Genomic DNA, 19,065 nt, shown 5'->3' with positions numbered 1-19,065 from the left:
ATATATTTCTGCAGAGGAGATGTACGGTATATAAAGTCTGTGTTGTGACTTTTGAACAAACATGATTCAGTTTTAAAAGCTGTATAACTGAGGAGGAGAGCAGCTCTGTTTCGACTTCCCTAACTGACAGCTCTGACAGCTGCCTGCTTTGTTTACATCCTGGTCCGGGCGCACGCGCTCGAGTCAACTCGCTCTCCTATTGGCTGTGCTGTTATGTAGCTCCGCCCATCACAGCCGACCGGAAAATACAACTGACAGAAACAAAAAGAAAAGGACGAAGTGAATGTAAGATGTTGTTTTTCTATAACTTTGCTATTGAATTTAAGACTTAATAATACTAAAACAAAACATCTGAGTTGGTAATGAGCAGTCGGCTCGGACGGTTTCTTTACGTAGCGTTAGTTGCTGGTTTAGTTCGTGTTTAAGAACAAACTCTACTCGATGCGTTAAGGAGGTTGAGACTAAAGCAAAGAGACGATAAAAGAAAATAATACAAACACTTATCTTAAAGCTACTCGCCTGTACATTTAAGGTGAACCTCTTTAAACCTCCGGTTGAATGGTTTTGGGTTGGGAGTATTTGTACACATGCGCAATGTGTCGCAAACGTTCATTTGTTGGCGCCAGCGCCAACTGGACATCATTTTAATTTGAGCTCGGAACCGAGGAGGGTAAGCTGATCACGGTAGTGCTCCTGTAGATTTAGCTAGTCTCTTTAGCTCCGTAGTTTCACCTCTACAGTTCGGAATCATTCTCACTCAAGTAGCTGGTTTGTTTGCAGGTGTGTAACCGTATGATTCAGTCACAGCAGCAGCAGTTTGTTGTTTTGCTGATATATGTTTGTTAAGTCGGTCGTTGTAGAGCTTGTAGTCCGAGTGGTTGCGTTTAGCAAGATAGCTTCAAAGATAGCTAATTTTATCCTGGTAATAGCTTCCGATCTGAGACCCAAGTATTAGAAACTAGTTTCCGAGTTCTTTGCAGTCTGTTCCTGGTTTCTGTCGGTAAAGTCGCATGATTACCTGAATCATGATTAAACTACTTCGTTGCACAGCAATGCCAAAAGAAACAACAACGGATGAATTGTTTAAAAAATGAGCATAGTCTGGTCTTCGGTTAGTGTTGAATTCATATAATTTTATTCGTGGAACTATGCACAAGATGTCCTCCCTGGGCCTTTGTGTTGTTGCATGAAGGGAGCAGCTGAAGCTTTTTGGGGGGCTTTTGCTGCATGTCTCTTTGTGCTGTTCACGGTCGTTTTATCTCAAACAACTGCAGGATCCTGAGAAATATACAGGAAGATACCTAGAGTTGATATAAAGTGTCTTTAGATTGACGTTTCAGCAGCAACCTTTTGTTTCGCGCGTGGTGGCTAGCGTTCATATTACGCGCTCATTAATGATGTTGGCGCGTATGATTAGGTCTAATCCCTGAAACAATGTGTTTTTTTGTGTTTTCATCGGGCGTGGTTTGTAATGAAAGTATGTTGTGTGAAAGATAGCTGCAGCTGGCTGCTACCCTTTCCATCTGAGGGCCATAACTTCCTGGTTATGTTGTTAGCAAACACCGACTTTTATTTCTCTGTTTTTTCCAGACAGAAGCTGCAGCAAACATGTCTAGACGAAGGTAAATGACCTCTTTGTCCTGCCCTGTGACTTGTTGTTTGAATCTGGAGATTGTGAAATCTCTAGCTCCGTGTTGACTTGACTTTGGTGTCTTTGCAGCGTTCGCCTGCAGAGAAGATGTGAAAATGCTCCAGGGCAGAGAGGCAGAGTAAGCAAGGTAAGGAAGAGGACACAGCACATCTTTAATAAGTCATTACACGACAATCATATTCTACAAGGTCTGACATACGTTTCTTCTTTTTCTTCCTTCAGCAAGGCAACAGAAAAAAGGTCCAGCCCCTGTCAAAGCTGCAGTGTGAGAAGGTATGTTCATCTTTTATTGATCGAATTAGATTAGATTCAACTTTCCTGTCACTGCACAGGTAGTGAACAGAATACAACATAGGAAGTGGATTAAACAGTAGGGTTTATGAATACATGTATGTCTGTATGTATGTATATATTAGTATTAACAGTGTGTATGAATATGCTAAGGTCAGCAGTAGGAACATAGTATGTTGTACAAGTAGTACTAACAGTAGACAATAAACAGAGAATAAACAGCCGGGAGGTAATGTATGAGTGTATACGCTGTGACAGTGGAAGGACTATGGATAAAGTACCGACACCGAGTGTTATGTATGGGCATGTGAGAGTGCATATAGAGCAAGCAGTGAGTGGATGTGCAGTGTTGGGTAAGTTTTGTATTAAGGGCACAAAATATATCACTTAATAAATGTGTGCACAGTGTTCTTACAGTAAAACGAAGTGCAAGTAGTACCATCGGAATGAACAAAAAAACAATCATGGAATAATGTCGCAAAGAGCCTCTCGCCAAAACGTAAACAAACCCAAGTGCCTATCCTGTGCTGTCCATCGCTCTTTGCTTATACATGCTTCGGCTTGCTCTCCGTTTTCAGAACCAGCTGGTACTTAAAGGTGTCGCCAAGCCGTCCGTCCTCATTGAGACTGCTGAGAAGAGAGTCTGGGCCGACTGTGATGAAGCTCCCACTTCCACAGATTCTTTAGTGCGCCCGTCGCCTCTGCCTCATCTTGGGTATTTATCATTCAGCCGTGGTGTGACTCAGTTATCTGATATCCTCTCCCTGACCGTTTCATGATGTAGTCGCCCAGAACCCAAATATGTACAATTTACTACAACGTAAGATGAAACAAAACACCAGAATTCTCACATTCCAGAAGCTGGGACAATCAAATATTTGTCGTTTGTACTTTAATAATGATCCAAATAGTTGCTGATGTATTTTCATGTGACTGATTGTTGCGGCTCTATTTGTGTGCGTGTTACAGATGGGGATCTCCTGAAGATGTGTGGGTGAAGATGCTCGGCCGGGAGCATAATTACAGACACAGCAAGAGCTTCATGCAGGAACACCCGTCAATACAACCCACGATGAGATCAATACTCCTCGACTGGTTAATTGAGGTGCGTCATCAACTGCATCTCAGATTTATGCCGCCGACGTGCTTCAACTGGAGTAAATGAATCTCGATAAACAAACGCACACCTGTTTGACTTAAACATTTATCTTTGCTTCTCTCATTTCTGGGTATTCGTCCATGATGGTACAACTTTGTGTGAAACAGTGGCGGTCCTCATTTTTATTGTAAGAGTCTCATTGTTGTAAATGCTTAAAATAGCAACGTACAAAACTAACCAAGTAAGTGAGTTTGACCTTTATTCATCCGCCATGTTTTGGGTATTTGACACAAGCAGTGTTTATTATAATAACACTAAATTCACTTTAAACATCAGGCCAACTAAATATTTTTTATTCTTTTATCAAATCAACTGAAAACTGCAAAAATCATAACTTGTATTGAGATCCCCCATCAGAACAGATTTACCAACATTTCTTTACGTTGTCGTTTCGCCAGGTGAGCGAGGCCTACACTCTCCACCGGCAGACCTTCTACCTGGCTCAGGACTACTTTGACCGCTTCATGCTGACGCAGGACAACATTGAAAAGGGCATGCTGCAGCTCATTGGGATAACATGTCTCTTCATAGCATCAAAGATGGAGGTAAGGAACACAATCGGGTTTCCTTTCCCACAAATCCTTCAAACTAAATTTAACCGCAGCACTGTGAGGAGAACCCAAAATCAGATTGCATGTAGACGTTCCACATTTTGCCTGTTTGGTGCAAAACAGCCAGTTGAGAAGCCGTTATTTATAATGGGGTAAACGGACCCGTTGATCCTGAGGTATTTAATGAGTCTGATGACAGCAGTGCACACATTTCTGATGGGTACGGCTGCTCTTTTGTTGCCTTGTAGGAAGCCTGTCCTCCGAAGCTCTCACAGATGGCCTACATGACTGCAGGGACCTACTACGAAGAGGAGATCCTTCAGATGGAGTTAATCATTTTGAAGGTAATGCGATTACCAGCAGGACCACGTTTTGTCTCATTATTATTCTTCTTTTTAATAACCTGCTTTGGTTTTATGCATAATTCTAATAACTCTGTGCTTGTTACGCAGGCGTTGAGGTGGAACCTTTGTCCCGAAACGGCCGTCTCTTGGCTGAAGCTTTACTTCCAGGTGGCGTCGATGAGCGGCGACTCTGACCTGCTGGAGCCGCAGTTTCCACAGGACGCTTACGTACAGATGACACGGGTAGGTGTTTGGATTTCACGTTGTTCGACGCAAACCTCGCGACTTAAAAATGGTCAAAATGTAACTTCTCACAAACCCTTTTTTGTCGGGCTGGGCTATTGGGTTTCATTCTGTTGTAAGAACATGCTGCCATGACCTGTGGCATCGGAGCTCTTTCTCATCTCATTCTTTCCTTGTCCAGCTTTTAGACCTGTGTATCCTCAACATAAACTCTCTGGACTTTGAGTATAGAGTGTTGGCTGCCGCCGTCCTGAGTCATTTCATTCAAAGGGAAACGGCTGAGAAAGTGTCAGGTAAGATTTGGGATTGTTACGTTTATAGAAATGGAAATGGGAAAGTTTTGGAGCCTGATAGCAGGAGGAAAATTGGATCAGAAAGAGCTGAGTCGCTATGTTTATTTCTGGCACTGTGAGAAGTAATCCGGGAAATATTTCAGTCAACGTTGTATCCGTAACGTCGACGCGCTGGCTGACCCCTTGTCAAAGACATCACGGCCTTTAACCGCAGTGTGACTTTCTGCGCTCAGGTCTGTCGGGAGACGCCGTCCAGCTGTGTGTCGACTGGATGGCCCCCTTTGTGGAGTCGGCGAACTGGCTCGGCAGAGCGCCGCTGAAGGATTTTGCGGGAATAAAGGAAGAAGAGAGACACGACGTCCAGACGCACACGCAGTACATGACCATGCTGGTTGGTATTGTTTTTCCTGTTGGGCTGTTGCTAAGTGCATTCGACCCTCTTTGGGACTAGAGCTAAATGTTATCAGCAAGTGTGAGCGCATCCCTCATTTCAAATTCATCTCAAATGTTTCAAAATTGTGAAACAATACGTCCTTAAAACAGTAGTCCCTGCTCTTGATTGAATAAGTCGGTAACAATAACAGTTTAATTTTGATCGGTTGATCAACATAGTTGCCGGAAAAGCTAAAACTGATTCTGTTAAGTCATTGTTAAAGCAAATGGAACAAAAACTAGTTTTCAGCTACTTAAATACGATGAAGTCCTGGTTTAAATGATCGTAAAGTGAGGACTGGTTTTAGTCTGTTGGTCAGACTTTGCAAGATGAGACCTTTGGCTCAGTTAAACTAGGATGGATATGTTCCACTATTGTTACAGCCCTGGTCCTTATTTGGTTACATTTTACTCACCAATATGAAAACCTTTAGTGTAAAATAGATTATAATTGCACGTATTAAAGTGTAAAACCAAACTCATTTTAAAGATGTTGTGATCTGCTCTCTTTGTGCGGTTTACGCTTCGTACACACGAGGATGGAGAAAGAACCAAAACAGATTTAGGAGCGATTTAGTTATTGAGCTGAATCATTTAACGTCGAAGCTCAAGCCCCCAAAAAAACTGCCATAATATATACTTCATTAAATATCAATCAACGCTATCTCATTGGTTTCTGATTTTCAACCCGTTTCTTTTCTTTTAGGATGTCAGTCAAAAGGAGGATAACCAGTTCCTCACTCCTCCCAACAGCACAGAGAAGACGTGCACACACTGAACCACAAGAGGAAGACTCTGCTGTGAGCAAAGAGGACACAGGAAGTGAAGGTCCCACGGACACGAGCCTTGTGAACTGGAAACAGGGAAGAAAGGAAGACTTTTACTGGAACACTGAGTCTGGATGGGAGTTCACACCTGCTGATGTGACATTTTTTCGCTGACTACATTATTCAGAATATTTAAAAGACTTAAATCTCGGCAAAAGCTCTTTTTTTTTTTTTAGCTTTTTCTTTTTTTTAGCAACTGGGTGCTTTTAAGAAAAGGAGAATGTTTTTAAAAAGTGTCAAATGTCATTTCTAGGAAATGTGATATTACTGAAAGTGATGTGCAATCGTTTACTCCTGTAGCATATTAAATATGGTCCTAGTCAACCGATTAAAACCTTTTGAAACACTGCTTAGGCCTGTCGGCTCATGTGTGAACACTGAGTATGACCCCTGATGAAAGCCATGCGGCAGAAAGCCCCGGCTTAATAAAGGGCGTGCGCTTCAGTGTTGCTCAGTAATCTTTACCGAGCTATTTGTTGTGTAACTCAGGGCTGTGGAGAGTCAGTGATGAGTTTCTTTTTTTTAATGATTACAAATGTACATTTGAGCAACTGTATTTATTTTATACCACAAAATAAAATATACATCCCCACCCCCCCAAAAGTCTGGACAGCGGACATGTCTCCTAGAAATAGAGTTTGGCCATCGCCTGCAGGAATCTCTTCTTCCTCTTCTGAGCAGCCAGCTGCAGCACTTCCTCTGGGTTACTGGTGTTCAGCTCCGTCTGTCCGATCGCTTTTATCTGGGGAAAGAGTCGGGAAGTTAAAGCAGCCTCTCTGTAAGGGTAGACTTAGAAGATATAAAGGTTAGATTTTGAGATTTATGTCTGGCGCACATAAATCCTCGAACAGCATTTTAAACTGACGATGTTGAATTATGGTCACAAAACTACCGTCTCTATCTAAAACTCCATTTTAGATCCAATTTCAGGCCGAAGTGTTTAACCTCGCCAAATGAATGCTCTGTCTAGTGAATACTAAAAACACATTTGGTGAATTTTTTTTACATTTTTCAGATAATTTGAAGGAAAAAACGTGTTTTAAAAGAGCTGGAAACATGACACACAGCACTTAAACCCAGTGGACAATCTGAAATGCATCACACAATGATGAAAAGACGTTTTTCAGAAAGACAGAGATGCAACTCAGCAGGTTTCCTCTGCTTACCGCTATTTGTCTCTTCTCCGTCTCGCCCCGTTTGTGGTGAATATCTAAAGGCCCAGTCAAGGAGGGACACAGATGTTGATGTTTTTTTTAAAGAGCTCTAGTATAAGTCACACCCCGTTACAATACAAGCCAGTTCTCTGACGGTCTGTGTTTGTCTCCATCAACTCAAAGAAAGGATACGTGTGAGATATTCCAGGATGGTGACGTCCCAGATGTAGTCGTAGAACGAGTCCATGGCATCGTGACTGTGGTGGAAGAAGGAAAAGATGTAAGAGACGTTCAGAGTAGTGCTGCTGGTTCGACCGTGTCATGACGTACCTGTTCTGTTCTTGAAGAGCTTTAAACGCCGTCATGTAGTCCACCTCTCGGAGGAACTGACAGAGAACGGCAACCTAATGAGGACGAGAGACAAACTAGTTGAATACGGAAAAAGAAATCGGTGCGCTAACACAATGTACTATGTTCTGATTCTGTGACTGCAGCGTGTGGAAACAAACATTTGACATGAAAGTGTAATAAAGTCTGAGAGGGATTTCTTCAGGTTACTTTGACATTTTCAGAGGCACGGCTGCAGGAATCAAACTGTTAACCAATTAAACTACTTCACTGTCGGGGCTGCATGGACCTCTGACCTGTGTGTGGCAGTTCATCATTGAACAGCACTTGATCATCCTCTTCAGGACCTGCAGACAACAGTCAGTGTTCTGAGACGATTGATTCATTCTACAGTGGACTAACGCATGTTACGTTTCTATCGGTTTACATCATTGTAATTCGCTCATAGAGTATGCGTTGTGTTGTATTCTTTTTGTAATTATTCGACTCTTCAATTGCTCTGGATTTGATCAAAGCCTGCGGGGAGAAAGCAGGCGCAGTGCTTCCCGTGTGATCTACCTGGTCGCTGTAGACGTCAGGGGGGACGGCTTTGGTGAAGAAGTCCGAGCACACGGCTCCGGCCTGGAGGTAAAGGTTCAGTGCAGCGGAGTATTGATTGGTCACTGCAAAAAACAAACAAAGAGGCGAACAAGAAGGCTTCAGTCCAACAGACGTCTGGGAAACTCTGACACACTCGCCAGTTTAGCTTTACTGCTTTTTTAGCTTAAATCCATTGGTGAGCATTTAAGGAGCAGGAACTTCAATTCAGTTCTGCAGCAGATGTCACTGAAGAAAAGCAAAAGGTTGCTGGAGCGTTTCTCACCAAAGTAGATATCCGCCTGTGTGATGAGCCACGACTGGTTGTTAGGATTCAGGGTGAGGGCGTAGGACACCAGCTCTTTGACCGTCACAGCCACAGCTTCAACGTCCACGGCCTGTATGCTGTCTCACACACACACACACACACACACCATCGTCACTTTTACTGGCTTTGTTTGAGAAATCTTTTCACCAAAATGTTTCTTACGTTGGAAGAGCAGACGGCCAGATGGTGAGATGTTCTGCCGTCACTTCATTTACGATATCGTCCTATAGAGAGAGCGAGAGAGAGAGAGAGAGACAAGCAGATTGTGAGAATCAGAAGCAGAGAACTACTTTACGTGTACCGACTGAAACGGCAGCAAAACCTACAATCAAGCTGTGGTATGTGTGCACTTTCAGCAACATTAAAGCCATTTCTCCCCCTGGTTGTGCTGTGGGTTATTCCTCCCACCACACAGCCTATTTGAGACTCTACACAGTGATGGCACACTTTAGCAATCAGTGTGCAAAATTCAACAATGTAACGGCTCAAATTAAAGACCTACCCGCACTATGCTGTTGAGCCTCACGAACAGTGAGATGAGGGTCGTCAGCACCAACGGCTCCTGTGACACGCATCATGAAGCTCGTTACTTTTGCATCAATAGCACCTCATCCAATGTAAATGTCATACATCCACTATGGGATTAGGGTTAGTCTATTGAATACTTACTCTGAGTTTCTTGATGAAAGTGATGAATTTGCTCCTATATGGGTTAGAAAATGAAAACACACCAGGATGAGCATGATTCTTTCGCCTGTGTGTGTGTGTGTGTGTGTGTGTGTGTGTGTGTGTGTGTGTGTGTGTGTGTGCGTGCGTGCGTGTGTGTATACAGCGTATAACTATCTCTGCATTATTCTAAAGTCTGAAGTAGGAGAGGGATGTTTGATGGCGTACCGGTACAGGATGCCCATGGAGGACTCTCTGTGTTTGATGAGGCCCACTCTGCCGTCGTTGTTCCTCTTGTGCTGGATGGACACACTGCAGATCTGCACCACTATTTCCCACAGCTCCTTGGCCGTGCGCCGACACTCTTTAGGACCCGGGAGCTCTTTGCATGTTGACGCCAGGAGCTGACCGAGCTGTCGGACACGGAGGAGGAGGAGGAGGAGGGGGAGGGGGAGGGGGGGGGTCAATTTAACTTAATTTCAACGTCAACATCTTTAATTCAAGATGTATATGTATATCTGCCTGCATGTGCAAATTTATGGTAGTTTAGACCCTATCTCGCGTATTATTGCAACTGAATAATGAACTTTTAGGATGTTAATAAATTCAGTGAGCACACCACTTGTACCATGAAAGAGCATACAGAGCCTTACAGTAGCACAGGGAAGTTAGAGGAAACATGAATACAATAGCATTAAAATCGCAGAAGACATCAAGTGTAAGAGAGAATGACAGCGTCCATACCTGCTACAATGAGGCAGTGAGACCTTTCTTTACCTTGATGTACGGGTTGTTCATGACCAGAGATGGTGGCACCTGCAGAGTCAGGTAATCGTTCTCCCTCCAGTTCAACAGGAAGGCGACACACTCCTCTCCTACCACCTGACGCAGCGGCAGATCTGGAGGCAAGAAAACTTTTTTTTTCTAAAATGTCCAAACTTCATAAATGATCTCTTATTCCACTGTGGTATTAATCTACAGAAGAGCAGGTTGTGATGCTGCTCACATATAATATCAGAGTGCATTCAAGTATTCCAAGCCTGCAGCACCAGTGGCAAGATTTACCACAGCTCTGAACATTTAAAAACAAACTACAGGTGGATGAACAACTCCCCGGAGTACTTCCATATCCTCACCGTGGATCCTCATCTCCAGGTACCCTCTGACCCTGCTGACCAGGTCGGGGGGCGGTCGCTCCTTGCTGCCCTCGGCCGCCATCGCCTCGTGCGCGCGGACCTCCAGCAGCAGCATCTCGTTCAGCATCACCTGCCTCAGCTTCGGGGAGAACTCGGTGACGAGCTCCAGGCAGGCTGAGAAAAGCTGCCGGGCGTGGGCAAAGTCCTGAGACGACAGGAAACGGGTATTCAGCATTGTGAGCTGATGTACAACCTGCTGACGTCCTTGTACCAGGGCACGTTATATATTCGTGGCAAGCCATTTGGGGTTCTTAATACTGTCAGTAAAGCTTATTCCAATATTCTTCACCGGACATATTTACTTTTTCCATTGTGACGCATAATTATGAACCCAGAAAAGTAAGCGAGCCCCGATGGTGTAAGCACACCTTTATTGATATGCAGTGGAGTCCTTTGGCCATGAGGATGTAAACCAGGTCCTTTGTCAGGTTGTCTTTAATGCCGAGGATCACGTTGACGTAGTCTGGAGGAACTTCCCACTGTGCACACAAACAGAAAGCGGTATTTGAATTATTTCAGTTCATATTTCACTATAGCTGACAATGAATAATGTTTTCCACAGTAAGTAAGCAATGTGTTCATCGTGTTTATTACCATTAATAGAGGTCTTATTATAGAAATCTATCACATAAACGACCTCTGACCTTGCTGTTGACCCTCCAGAAAGGTCTTTCGGCCATGCCGTGGAGCTCGAGGAGGATCTGTCGGATCCTGCGCGGCTCCAGCAGGAGGATGAGCTGCTGCTCCAGCTGCCCGATGTTCACACTCGCTGACGCTGTGGAGGGAGGAAGTTTAACACACAAACACACAAACGGATAACCTGGATGTCATGTACAAACTCATTTTAAAACATCCCAGTGCTGTACCTGGAATGTCATAGAAAGAAGGCAGAGGCTTGGCGCTGAGGTTGATCGTGGTCGATCTCTTCCTCAGCTGCTCCACCAGGACCTTCCTCTCGTCCTCTTTCAACAGCTCCATGAAGAGCTTGTGAGCGGACACCACGAACAGCAGCGGCAGCTCCTCCAGGGTTTCACACAGAGTCCTGCAAGAGAAGAACGCTCTCATTTAAAAGACGAGGGTATGTTACCAGAGCCTACCAGCTGTAGGTTCTGCTACTTCTTCAGACTAAATACAAGTTGAAGTTACTGCAGCTCACACATCAGTGTGTAATAATTTAAACTCTGCTCTCTCTCACTTCATGAACGTGGCCATGTTTCTTCTGGATGTCTCAGGCAGACGGTCCTTCTCCAGAGAAAGTGTGCACACCTGCAGGACAAAGAGTTTTGGTAACAAATGTGCAGCAGCTTTCAGTTGCATTTATTCACGGTGAGAAGAATTCAGGTCCGTCCCAGACACACGTCGTACTCCTCAAACCTCGGCACAGCTTATACCACATTACTCACTGAAATGACACGCAACTATTTGAGACACAAGAGAGTGAGAGAGCAGCACCTCTAAAATGAAGTCCACCATCCTTTTGCTGGGCTTGAGGAGCAGCTGCTGGAAACGCACACTGAGGACTTCCCCTTCCAAAGCGTCTCGGACGGCGTTGCAAACGCACAGCTTGTAGCAAACCTCATCCAGGCTCGATTCCCTGTCCCAAACGATATGTGTTGTTAGATATGCCGATGAAAAAAAACTGCACTATAAACTAAGCAAAGAAAACGTTTTCAATACATATGATATCTATCTATAGGCTTTATCACACTGCCAGCTGTTTGATTTCGTCTTGATTTCGGATCACACTGTGCTCTCACCCTTGTTGGACTTTGTACAGGAACTCCCTGAGGACAGACCGCCTGAAGTTGTTCGGCAAACTGCGGCACACGTTGTCTTTGACGAAGAGTTCGATGACAGCCTGTCGGAGAGAGGAACACATCATATAAAGCACGACGCATGATGTGCAGCGCTGAATACTCACCCTCACCACTCAGTCAAACATCTCTCATGTACCTTCAGCTTACCACATGCCACATTACGCATTCAGTAGTCCCAGGTGTGAGACACAAAAATACAAGTATGGACGTGAAAATGAGCACGACACGTCTCCTACTAGTCCCTGCAGCGTCGGCTCTGACCTGGTAGCTTTGCGCCCGGATCAGGCTGTTGATCTGATTGTAGGGCGTGTTCTGGGAGTCGGAGGGGTCGCAGTCTTCGGTCAAAGCTCTGCAGGCGTTCCAGTAGCCCGCCAGACGTTTCCCATCCAGGTGCACATGGACAGTCGAGTCCAGCTGTAAAGAAAAAGAACGACTGAGATCATTACAGAACTAAAAGAAGAAGAACCTGGATATAGTTGAGTAATAAACAAGTAAATCTACCTTTGTTAACAGTTCCTTTGTCTGTCTGAAGTGATCCCGGGCCTTCTTGTAGGCCGTCTGGTCTGTGCAGCCTTGCTGGAAGAAAATACCTCCCAAATCATAATGCACCTGAAACACCAAAAGACCAATTTAGGATTCGTTACGTTTGACTGAAACTACAGTTGGAGTCGCAACCTTCATTTCCACGTTTTCTCTGTAGATTCAATATGAAAGTATGCTGTTTTTTTCTCGAGTTGCTCCCTGGAGAAACCAATAAAGTGCATCGTATTGTATGTAATCGGAATGAATTATGCTCTAAATCCAAAACAAACACTGTGCCGTCCACTGACCTGACAGTGCAGCTCATCCGCGCTGATGCGAAGCCCTGCGGTGGAGGACTCCGTCTCTCCGTTGGCAGCGGCGTCGGCGGCCAGCAGATCCAGAGTCCTCAGGGTGTGGACGTAGAAGTCTTTCTTCAGCTGCACAGCTCCTTCCAGGACACTGATGGAGTCGGTTGCCTGCTCCTTCAGCTGAGGGTGTGACGTGATACGAGAAGAAAGACAATTCCTTAGACAGACTTCACAAAACCACAAACTATCAGGCATACGGAAATGTGTATAGCATGATTATATACATATACATCAGCGTTTTCAAGGATTTCCACTTCGTACTCACCACAGTAAGGATGTTGTCAGTCATCTCCTTCTCCTGCTGCACAATGCTTAACCTACGAGAGGCCACAAGACAAGAACTCACTCTTTTGATGCCATTAAAAGCTAGATTTCTACTTTTTAAACTATGTGAAACGGGGCCTGGATGTTTCACTTTACTTGTTCTGTAAACATCTTTAGCTGGACCCACATCAGACATCTTTCTCACTTCCCCATTCTGTGCCTCCTCGATTCCTTCCCTCGCCTTGCGTCTTAATCCCACCCATGGGAGATGCGAGCGGAGGAGTCGAGGCAACAGGCATTGAACAAATGAGACAGCTGAGTCCATCGTTCAGTTATGCCGCTGTATTTCATGATCCCTGTCAGATGAGCATGCAGGTGTTCATTACTAATATATTCACTGTTAATTCAACTCACAACGTGGGATAATGTGACAAGAACGATCGGATGCCACGCATTCTATATTTAACACACACATGGGCTATATGTAATAAAGACTTCATATGTTCCATCGTGTGAAGCTCTACAGATGTTTGTATTAAAAGTACTATACAAATAGTGACATATGATATATGACTGATTATATACACACACAAACACAGTCCTGTCCGTCTATACCACGACATGAAATACAGCTAATTAGTGCTGAATTTAAGAGAACGTTCTTGTTGACATAATAATTTGACATCCGCAGCTGTTTGCACCTGTAAACATCATGTCAGGGTCAAAGCAGTCGCATTGGATGTAGCCTACATTCAGTTTGGAAGCATAAGCATCAGGTGTATGTCGTTCAGAAATGTGGTTAGAACAGAGACTTATGAGGAGCTACACAAACTGTGAAGTTTGATCGCACATCTGATCATCTACCATGAATACAATTTATGAATACAAAACGGAACTGTTACATTTGTAGAGTCCAGCCGTGGTTCTAGATCGTTATAGCTGTGTGTCACGCCCCTTTTATTCGTTTTGTGTTCCCTCCTGGAAAGGATACATCAGTATTTCACACAAAATCTGAAAAATGAGAAAGACCCGGAGTGTGTTAACAGTACGGAAGGAGCAGAACTTACATGTTCATCTGGTGAGGTCCCGGTTTGGTCTGCTTCTCTGGAAAGCTGCTCAGCACGATGGTTCTGATGGCCCTTTGAATGACACAAGAAGAAACGGACACAAAGAATTGTTCAACTTCTTTCTATTCGAGCAGTTTCTTCTTTTCAATCAACATTTAACACTGTGTCTAATATAATCATTTCAGCCAGTGCGTCTGTGAGTGTTTTCCTTGTGGATCTCACTCACCAGCGGTTGTATATGATGACAGCCATGGCCGTGGTCGGAGGCAGAGTGGACAGCTCCAGGTCCACATGTTTCACCCCTGGTGGCACTTTGCTCACACACAGGAGCTCGTTCAGTAGCATATTTAATACGGGAATGGTCAAGCTGGGTCGGGAAGAAGGATGAATCATCACTAGAGGTCGACAATAACAGACTTTCACTAAAGTGAAGGATTGCACACATCTCTGCAACCCTGAAACCTCTCCCATAAATGCAAGGTGGACAAGTTTTAAAGTTCCCCTGGCATCCGCCGCATTGTAAGTTTAAAGAGCCTTTCCCACAAACACACACTCACCCTTTCTCGAGAGCATCCAGATCCCACTTCATGTGGGCGGCTACTTCCAGTGCCAGCAGCTTCAGGGTGCGGTTCCTGCGGTTGTCAGGCGGAGGCTGCACTTGGTTCTGCTCGTTGACGGAGGGCTTGGACGCCTGCTCTAGGAACTGGACGATCAGGTGCACCGGTGCAGGGTCTGTGGAGACGCATCAATGCATCAGTGAGAACAGTCCATTTAGGCCCGCATCCGGCCCGCTACGACCCGCGAATCCGCCAAAAACAAGGCAAAAAAAACAAACAATAAAAATATCTCCATAGTCTAAATTATGAGATAGAAAGTCAAAAAGATGAGATTGAAAGTAAAAATGATGCGATTGACAGTCAAAATTATGAGATTGACAGTCAAAATTATGAGATTGAAAGTCAAAATTATGAGATTGAAAGTCAAAATTATGAGATTGAAAGTCAAAAAGATGAGATTGAAAATCAAAATTATGAGATTGAAAGTCAAAAAGATGAGATTGAAAATCAAAATTATGAGATTGAAAGTCAAAATTATGAGATTGAAAGTCAAAAAGATGAGATTGAAAGTCAAAAAGATGAGATTGAAAGTCAAAAAAATGAGATTGAAAGTCAAAATTATGAGATTGAAAGTCAAAAAGATGAGATTGAAAGTCAAAAAGATGAGATTGAAAGTCAAAAAGATGAGATTGAAAGTCAAAAAGATGAGATTGACAGTCAAAATTATGAGATTGAAAGTCAAAATTATGAGAGTGAAAGTCAAAAAAATCAGATTAAAAGTCAAAATGATGAGATTGAAAGTCAAAAAGATGAGATTGACAGTCAAAATTATGAGATTGAAAGTCAAAATTATGAGATTGAAAGTCAAAAAACTCAGATTAAAAGTCAAAAAGATGAGATTGACAGTCAAAATTATGATACTTTACAGTTAGAAGCACCCCCTGATTTAAGGTGTCCGCTCGAGATACTGACCGGACAAATACATCCAACCTTTCAATGCTTTTTGGTCCTTTTAGAAATGTACTACATGCTAGAAACTATTTTGCAATTATTTGTTGTGATTTATCTTTTTATAGTGAACCCACTTTTCATTAAGATTAATCCTCATCAGGATCTCTTTTCGGGAGATTATTTATTACATATTCATAATAAGCAAAGGATTTGGGATACAACAAAGCATCTTTACGCCATGAACACCAAATTATGACAAAAAATCTTGAACGAGAATCAGTATTCACTGAGCTATCCTTGACATTTTGTTGGCTCTGGGTTTACTTGATGAAGAGACCACTACAAATCCACCACGAGAAATCGCATAACTGCTAGTGACCTGAGTTGGACTTCTGCAGCTGTTTCTCCAGCAGGCTGCTGTCCAGGAGGAACTCAAACCAGGATGTCTGCAGAGGCGTGCTGGGCCGACTGCCGACCACGGCCCCCACCCAGTCCACCGTCTCCGAACTCATCCTCCCCTGGTGAACAGCGAGGAAGATTTGAACGTTTGTTTATATCTTTTGAGGCATCACAGTGATCAGTAGTGAGAGTTATAAGGAATTTTTCTGACTATATTAGAGTTGTATGGCAGCAAAACATACAGTGACATGTAGCGAACAAAAGGACAGTTATCATGTTATCATGCAGGATCAGTTTACTCATCAGGGGGAATAACACTGAGCTTCTAAACGCAGCTGACTGTAACGTAAACAGTAATGCTGTCGTCAAGTCTGAGAAAATTACAGTGAATATGTATTTTACGTATTTTGAATATACATTATTTTATATATTTAAGATTCTAAACTGGAAGTATGTTTTATTTTCATTAACTACATTTATTGCTTATTGTGACCGTTCACTGAAGCATATTCATCTTAATCTACCAAACGCCCGCGGACAGCTAAGACATGAGGTGCTGAGGAGGCTCCATTTTTTCAGTTCTGTCCTGTTCAGCTCTGTTCACTTGCACCTCACCATCGACCTGATTATTCGGGATCCTCACCGTAAAATCGTTATCTTTTTGGCATGTGTGTTATGAATTTGCACCTTACTGTTAACGAGATCCATTTATGACACTACGTTTATTTCTAAATTGTACTCCAGGCCTATATATTAGTGCTTATCATACTACGTACTTCAACTGCTGCACAATAATTTCCCTCTGGATGAATAAAGTTGAATCTCATCTTGTGTATTTGAAAACCTGCTTGGCCATAACCCTGATTATGATTATGATCAGGGTGACTTTTCATAGTTTAATAAAAAAAATTACATTTTGCTGCTAATATTTATTGTAATGGGGGGTATACATATTTACATTAAGGTGAGGCACATTTGATTTGTAAAAATAAAAAACGTTTCCTTATTGAAAACACATGGCCAGATTGAGTATATGTCCTGGATTTTTATATATATATATATATATATATATATATATAAATAAATAAATAAATAAATAAAGTGTTTACAGAAACGACCTCCCACAGACACTAACGCTATGAAACACAGCTAGGTAGCTAACGTTACTGATGTTGGATGGTGAAAGCAGTTAGTTAGCTACTAATCAATGATAGTTACATTTTCCGTAGTGGCCAGGGGAGGTTTAGTCTGATTAACGTTTAGTCCCGAGAGGGTGGAGTTTTCAAATTGTCCACAAGATGAGTGGGAACATGACTGAACCAACGTGGCTCGGAGGTGCAAGTATTTAAACCAAGCGCATCCCTTCCACCCATTCTCTGTTGCTTGCAGAGCTTCCGTTGTTTTGGGCTGATATTCTAAGCTAACTAGCTATATTCTACAATCCGGCCTGGACTGAGAGGGACCGGCCAGCTTACCTTAACAGGCCAAAATGAATAGGTAGAAGATATTTGAGCTAAATGTACACAAAAAAATCTCAAAATGAAAGGCTGGAACAGCTACACGAACAGTTCGACTCTCACATTATTCATTCTGCGCTTCGACAACTCGCCGCGATATTTCCGGTTCCGCTTCGTTGTCAGGGAGACACAGAGTGCGCAATGTCTGCGCATATTTATATTTTGAGCGTGTTTAATATATTCATTATTGGTGCCTGTGTTGTGTCGAATACTGTATCCCCGTCGACATTTGTTTCCACCTACAAAAACCTGAACCAACTCACCCTAACCATCGTGGGTGGGTGGGGTTCTCATTTTAACAGGAGGGAAGCACAGTTTGACGGGGGAACAGACTTTTACCTAACACCGGGGCTTCAGATGTTCAGAAAAGATCAGAAAAAAGTTTTCTTTACAAACTTTTTCGATGATCATCAAATGGTACAAAATGAACAGAAACGCAATCCTTTTCAACCAATTAGTCACATGAATGAAATTTAAAGAGTTAAAATCCTTACACTAGTGATGGCGAGATGAAGCCTCATGAGGCATCGCAACACTTCAGCCAATTGGTTCGAGAAAGGGTTCATTACTCGAAGCTTCATGTGCACACGATACCACCTACTGGCCAAGTGTATAATCACAGGCAGCTGTATCTGAACCACATAATGTGATGCATTGAATTTTTGTGTCTGTTATGGCTGTTGGGAATGACGGAATTACAAAAATGTATGACCAAATCATTTCTGTACATAAATTATGACATATGTGCATAATAAAATATTTTTTTAATGTGTTCTGTGTGTGTACATTTTCCCAAAATGGTAGTATCATGATATGGCAGGTTGTGTACTGATGTTATTATGTCACTTTAGGAAAATGGCATGGGCTTAAGCAGGCAGAGGACAGTGAAAGTGCTTGTGGAACTAGGAAGAGGGGACTGAATATGCTTGTGTAACTTGGACAGTGATGTACAGGACACGGGACATTTTATTCATTTTTATTCAGAAATAACAGTTTCTCAACAGTGTTTGGTTTTAAACGATTCCTTTTTTTTGACACAACCTCTCCGGCCTTTGAAAACACCCTTTCACAGGGTACAGAAGATGCTGGCGTGCACAAAAACGCAAGAGCAAGTCTATATAAATTTGCATATAGGAATTTTTGCCTCTCCCAGTACTCCAGAGGCTTTTCCAGCCTGCTTATATTTGGCTCGGAAAGGTAGCGCTGGACCTCCACAGTGGCATCTGCTGTTACATTTTGAGTCTTCCGTGCCTCCATGACGCTGGTGTCTAAACGATGCCACAGTTTGCTACCTAAGAGGAAACCACAGATCATGTTACTAAGTGTTCTCATCGGAATAATCAATCTCAAAATGTAAAATAATAGATTACCTCCTGTGACATCATGAGAGGTGGAAGCCTGGGGGATTTCCTCTCTGCTTTGTTTTGACCGTATAATGGTGGCACCCTCGGAGGTCAGTCGTTTTATTGCTTCGGTGGCTTTTGTTTGGCTGAAAAATCCTATTACTTTAAATCGGGATCCAGTTTGGACACAAATGCCCTGAA

General features: G+C 43.1%; 2 protein-coding genes across 5 annotated transcripts; one reads left to right on the top strand and one right to left on the bottom strand.

The window, feature by feature from the left end:
• The first annotated feature begins 653 nt into the window (after positions 1 to 653).
• Positions 654 to 6,187, top strand: LOC306791844 (G1/S-specific cyclin-E2-like). 2 transcript variants are annotated; one of them, XM_079288747.1, is made up of 12 exons: positions 654 to 780; positions 1,595 to 1,622; positions 1,721 to 1,778; positions 1,874 to 1,924; positions 2,521 to 2,657; positions 2,912 to 3,047; positions 3,500 to 3,646; positions 3,901 to 3,996; positions 4,105 to 4,239; positions 4,421 to 4,532; positions 4,766 to 4,923; positions 5,671 to 6,187. In XM_079288747.1, the coding sequence occupies exons 2-12, from the start codon at positions 1,609 to 1,611 to the stop codon at positions 5,740 to 5,742; spliced, it is 1,116 nt and encodes a 371-aa protein (XP_079144873.1). In that variant the 5' UTR covers positions 654 to 780; positions 1,595 to 1,608; the 3' UTR covers positions 5,743 to 6,187. The 2 variants fall into 2 exon arrangements, with proteins under 2 accessions (XP_079144873.1, XP_079144872.1); XM_079288746.1 differs by having other exon boundaries at positions 675 to 780; positions 1,591 to 1,622; positions 5,671 to 6,186.
• Positions 6,188 to 6,335: 148 nt separating this feature from the next.
• On the bottom strand, positions 6,336 to 17,586 carry ints8 (integrator complex subunit 8). 3 transcript variants are annotated; one of them, XM_079288742.1, is made up of 28 exons: positions 17,480 to 17,586; positions 15,985 to 16,123; positions 14,655 to 14,829; positions 14,324 to 14,464; positions 14,098 to 14,169; positions 13,032 to 13,083; positions 12,707 to 12,886; positions 12,378 to 12,485; positions 12,138 to 12,290; positions 11,817 to 11,917; positions 11,512 to 11,653; positions 11,255 to 11,325; positions 10,926 to 11,101; positions 10,704 to 10,834; positions 10,428 to 10,538; positions 10,000 to 10,204; positions 9,641 to 9,762; positions 9,092 to 9,276; positions 8,867 to 8,900; positions 8,700 to 8,759; positions 8,360 to 8,421; positions 8,156 to 8,274; positions 7,852 to 7,955; positions 7,590 to 7,640; positions 7,276 to 7,349; positions 7,138 to 7,202; positions 6,958 to 7,001; positions 6,336 to 6,533 (listed from the first exon to the last, which is right to left on the bottom strand). In XM_079288742.1, exons 2-28 carry the CDS (start codon positions 16,115 to 16,117, stop codon positions 6,417 to 6,419), a joined length of 2,988 nt encoding a protein of 995 aa, XP_079144868.1. In that variant the 5' UTR covers positions 16,118 to 16,123; positions 17,480 to 17,586; the 3' UTR covers positions 6,336 to 6,416. The 3 variants fall into 3 exon arrangements, 2 of the variants coding, with proteins under 2 accessions (XP_079144868.1, XP_079144869.1); XR_013772776.1 differs by lacking the exon at positions 6,336 to 6,533 and having other exon boundaries at positions 6,957 to 7,001; positions 7,565 to 7,640; XM_079288743.1 differs by lacking the exons at positions 14,098 to 14,169; positions 14,324 to 14,464; positions 14,655 to 14,829; positions 15,985 to 16,123; positions 17,480 to 17,586 and adding an exon at positions 13,187 to 13,225.
• Positions 17,587 to 19,065: the final 1,479 nt, after the last annotated feature.

This window comes from Melanostigma gelatinosum (assembly GCF_949748355.1).
Source record: "Melanostigma gelatinosum genome assembly, chromosome: 17".
Lineage (NCBI taxonomy): Eukaryota > Metazoa > Chordata > Actinopteri > Perciformes > Zoarcidae > Melanostigma > Melanostigma gelatinosum.
Note: the sequence above shows the minus strand (reverse complement) of the source record. Positions and strands in the feature narration are given on the sequence as shown.

Excerpts from the sequence above, each read along its gene's own strand:
- LOC306791844 (XM_079288747.1), top strand. Across the intron at positions 1,925-2,520 it reads CAAAGCTGCAGTGTGAGAAG|AACCAGCTGGTACTTAAAGG; the intron begins GTATGTTCATCT and ends CTCCGTTTTCAG. Across the intron at positions 4,533-4,765 it reads AACGGCTGAGAAAGTGTCAG|GTCTGTCGGGAGACGCCGTC; the intron begins GTAAGATTTGGG and ends TTCTGCGCTCAG.
- ints8 (XM_079288742.1), bottom strand. The coding sequence starts at position 16,117 with ATGAGTTCGGAGACGGTGGACTGGGTGGGGGCCGTGGTCGGCAGTCGG. Across the intron at positions 11,326-11,511 it reads TGGTGGACTTCATTTTAGAG|GTGTGCACACTTTCTCTGGA; the intron begins GTGCTGCTCTCT and ends TTTGTCCTGCAG. Across the intron at positions 7,350-7,589 it reads TGATGAACTGCCACACACAG|GTTGCCGTTCTCTGTCAGTT; the intron begins GTCAGAGGTCCA and ends CGTCCTCATTAG.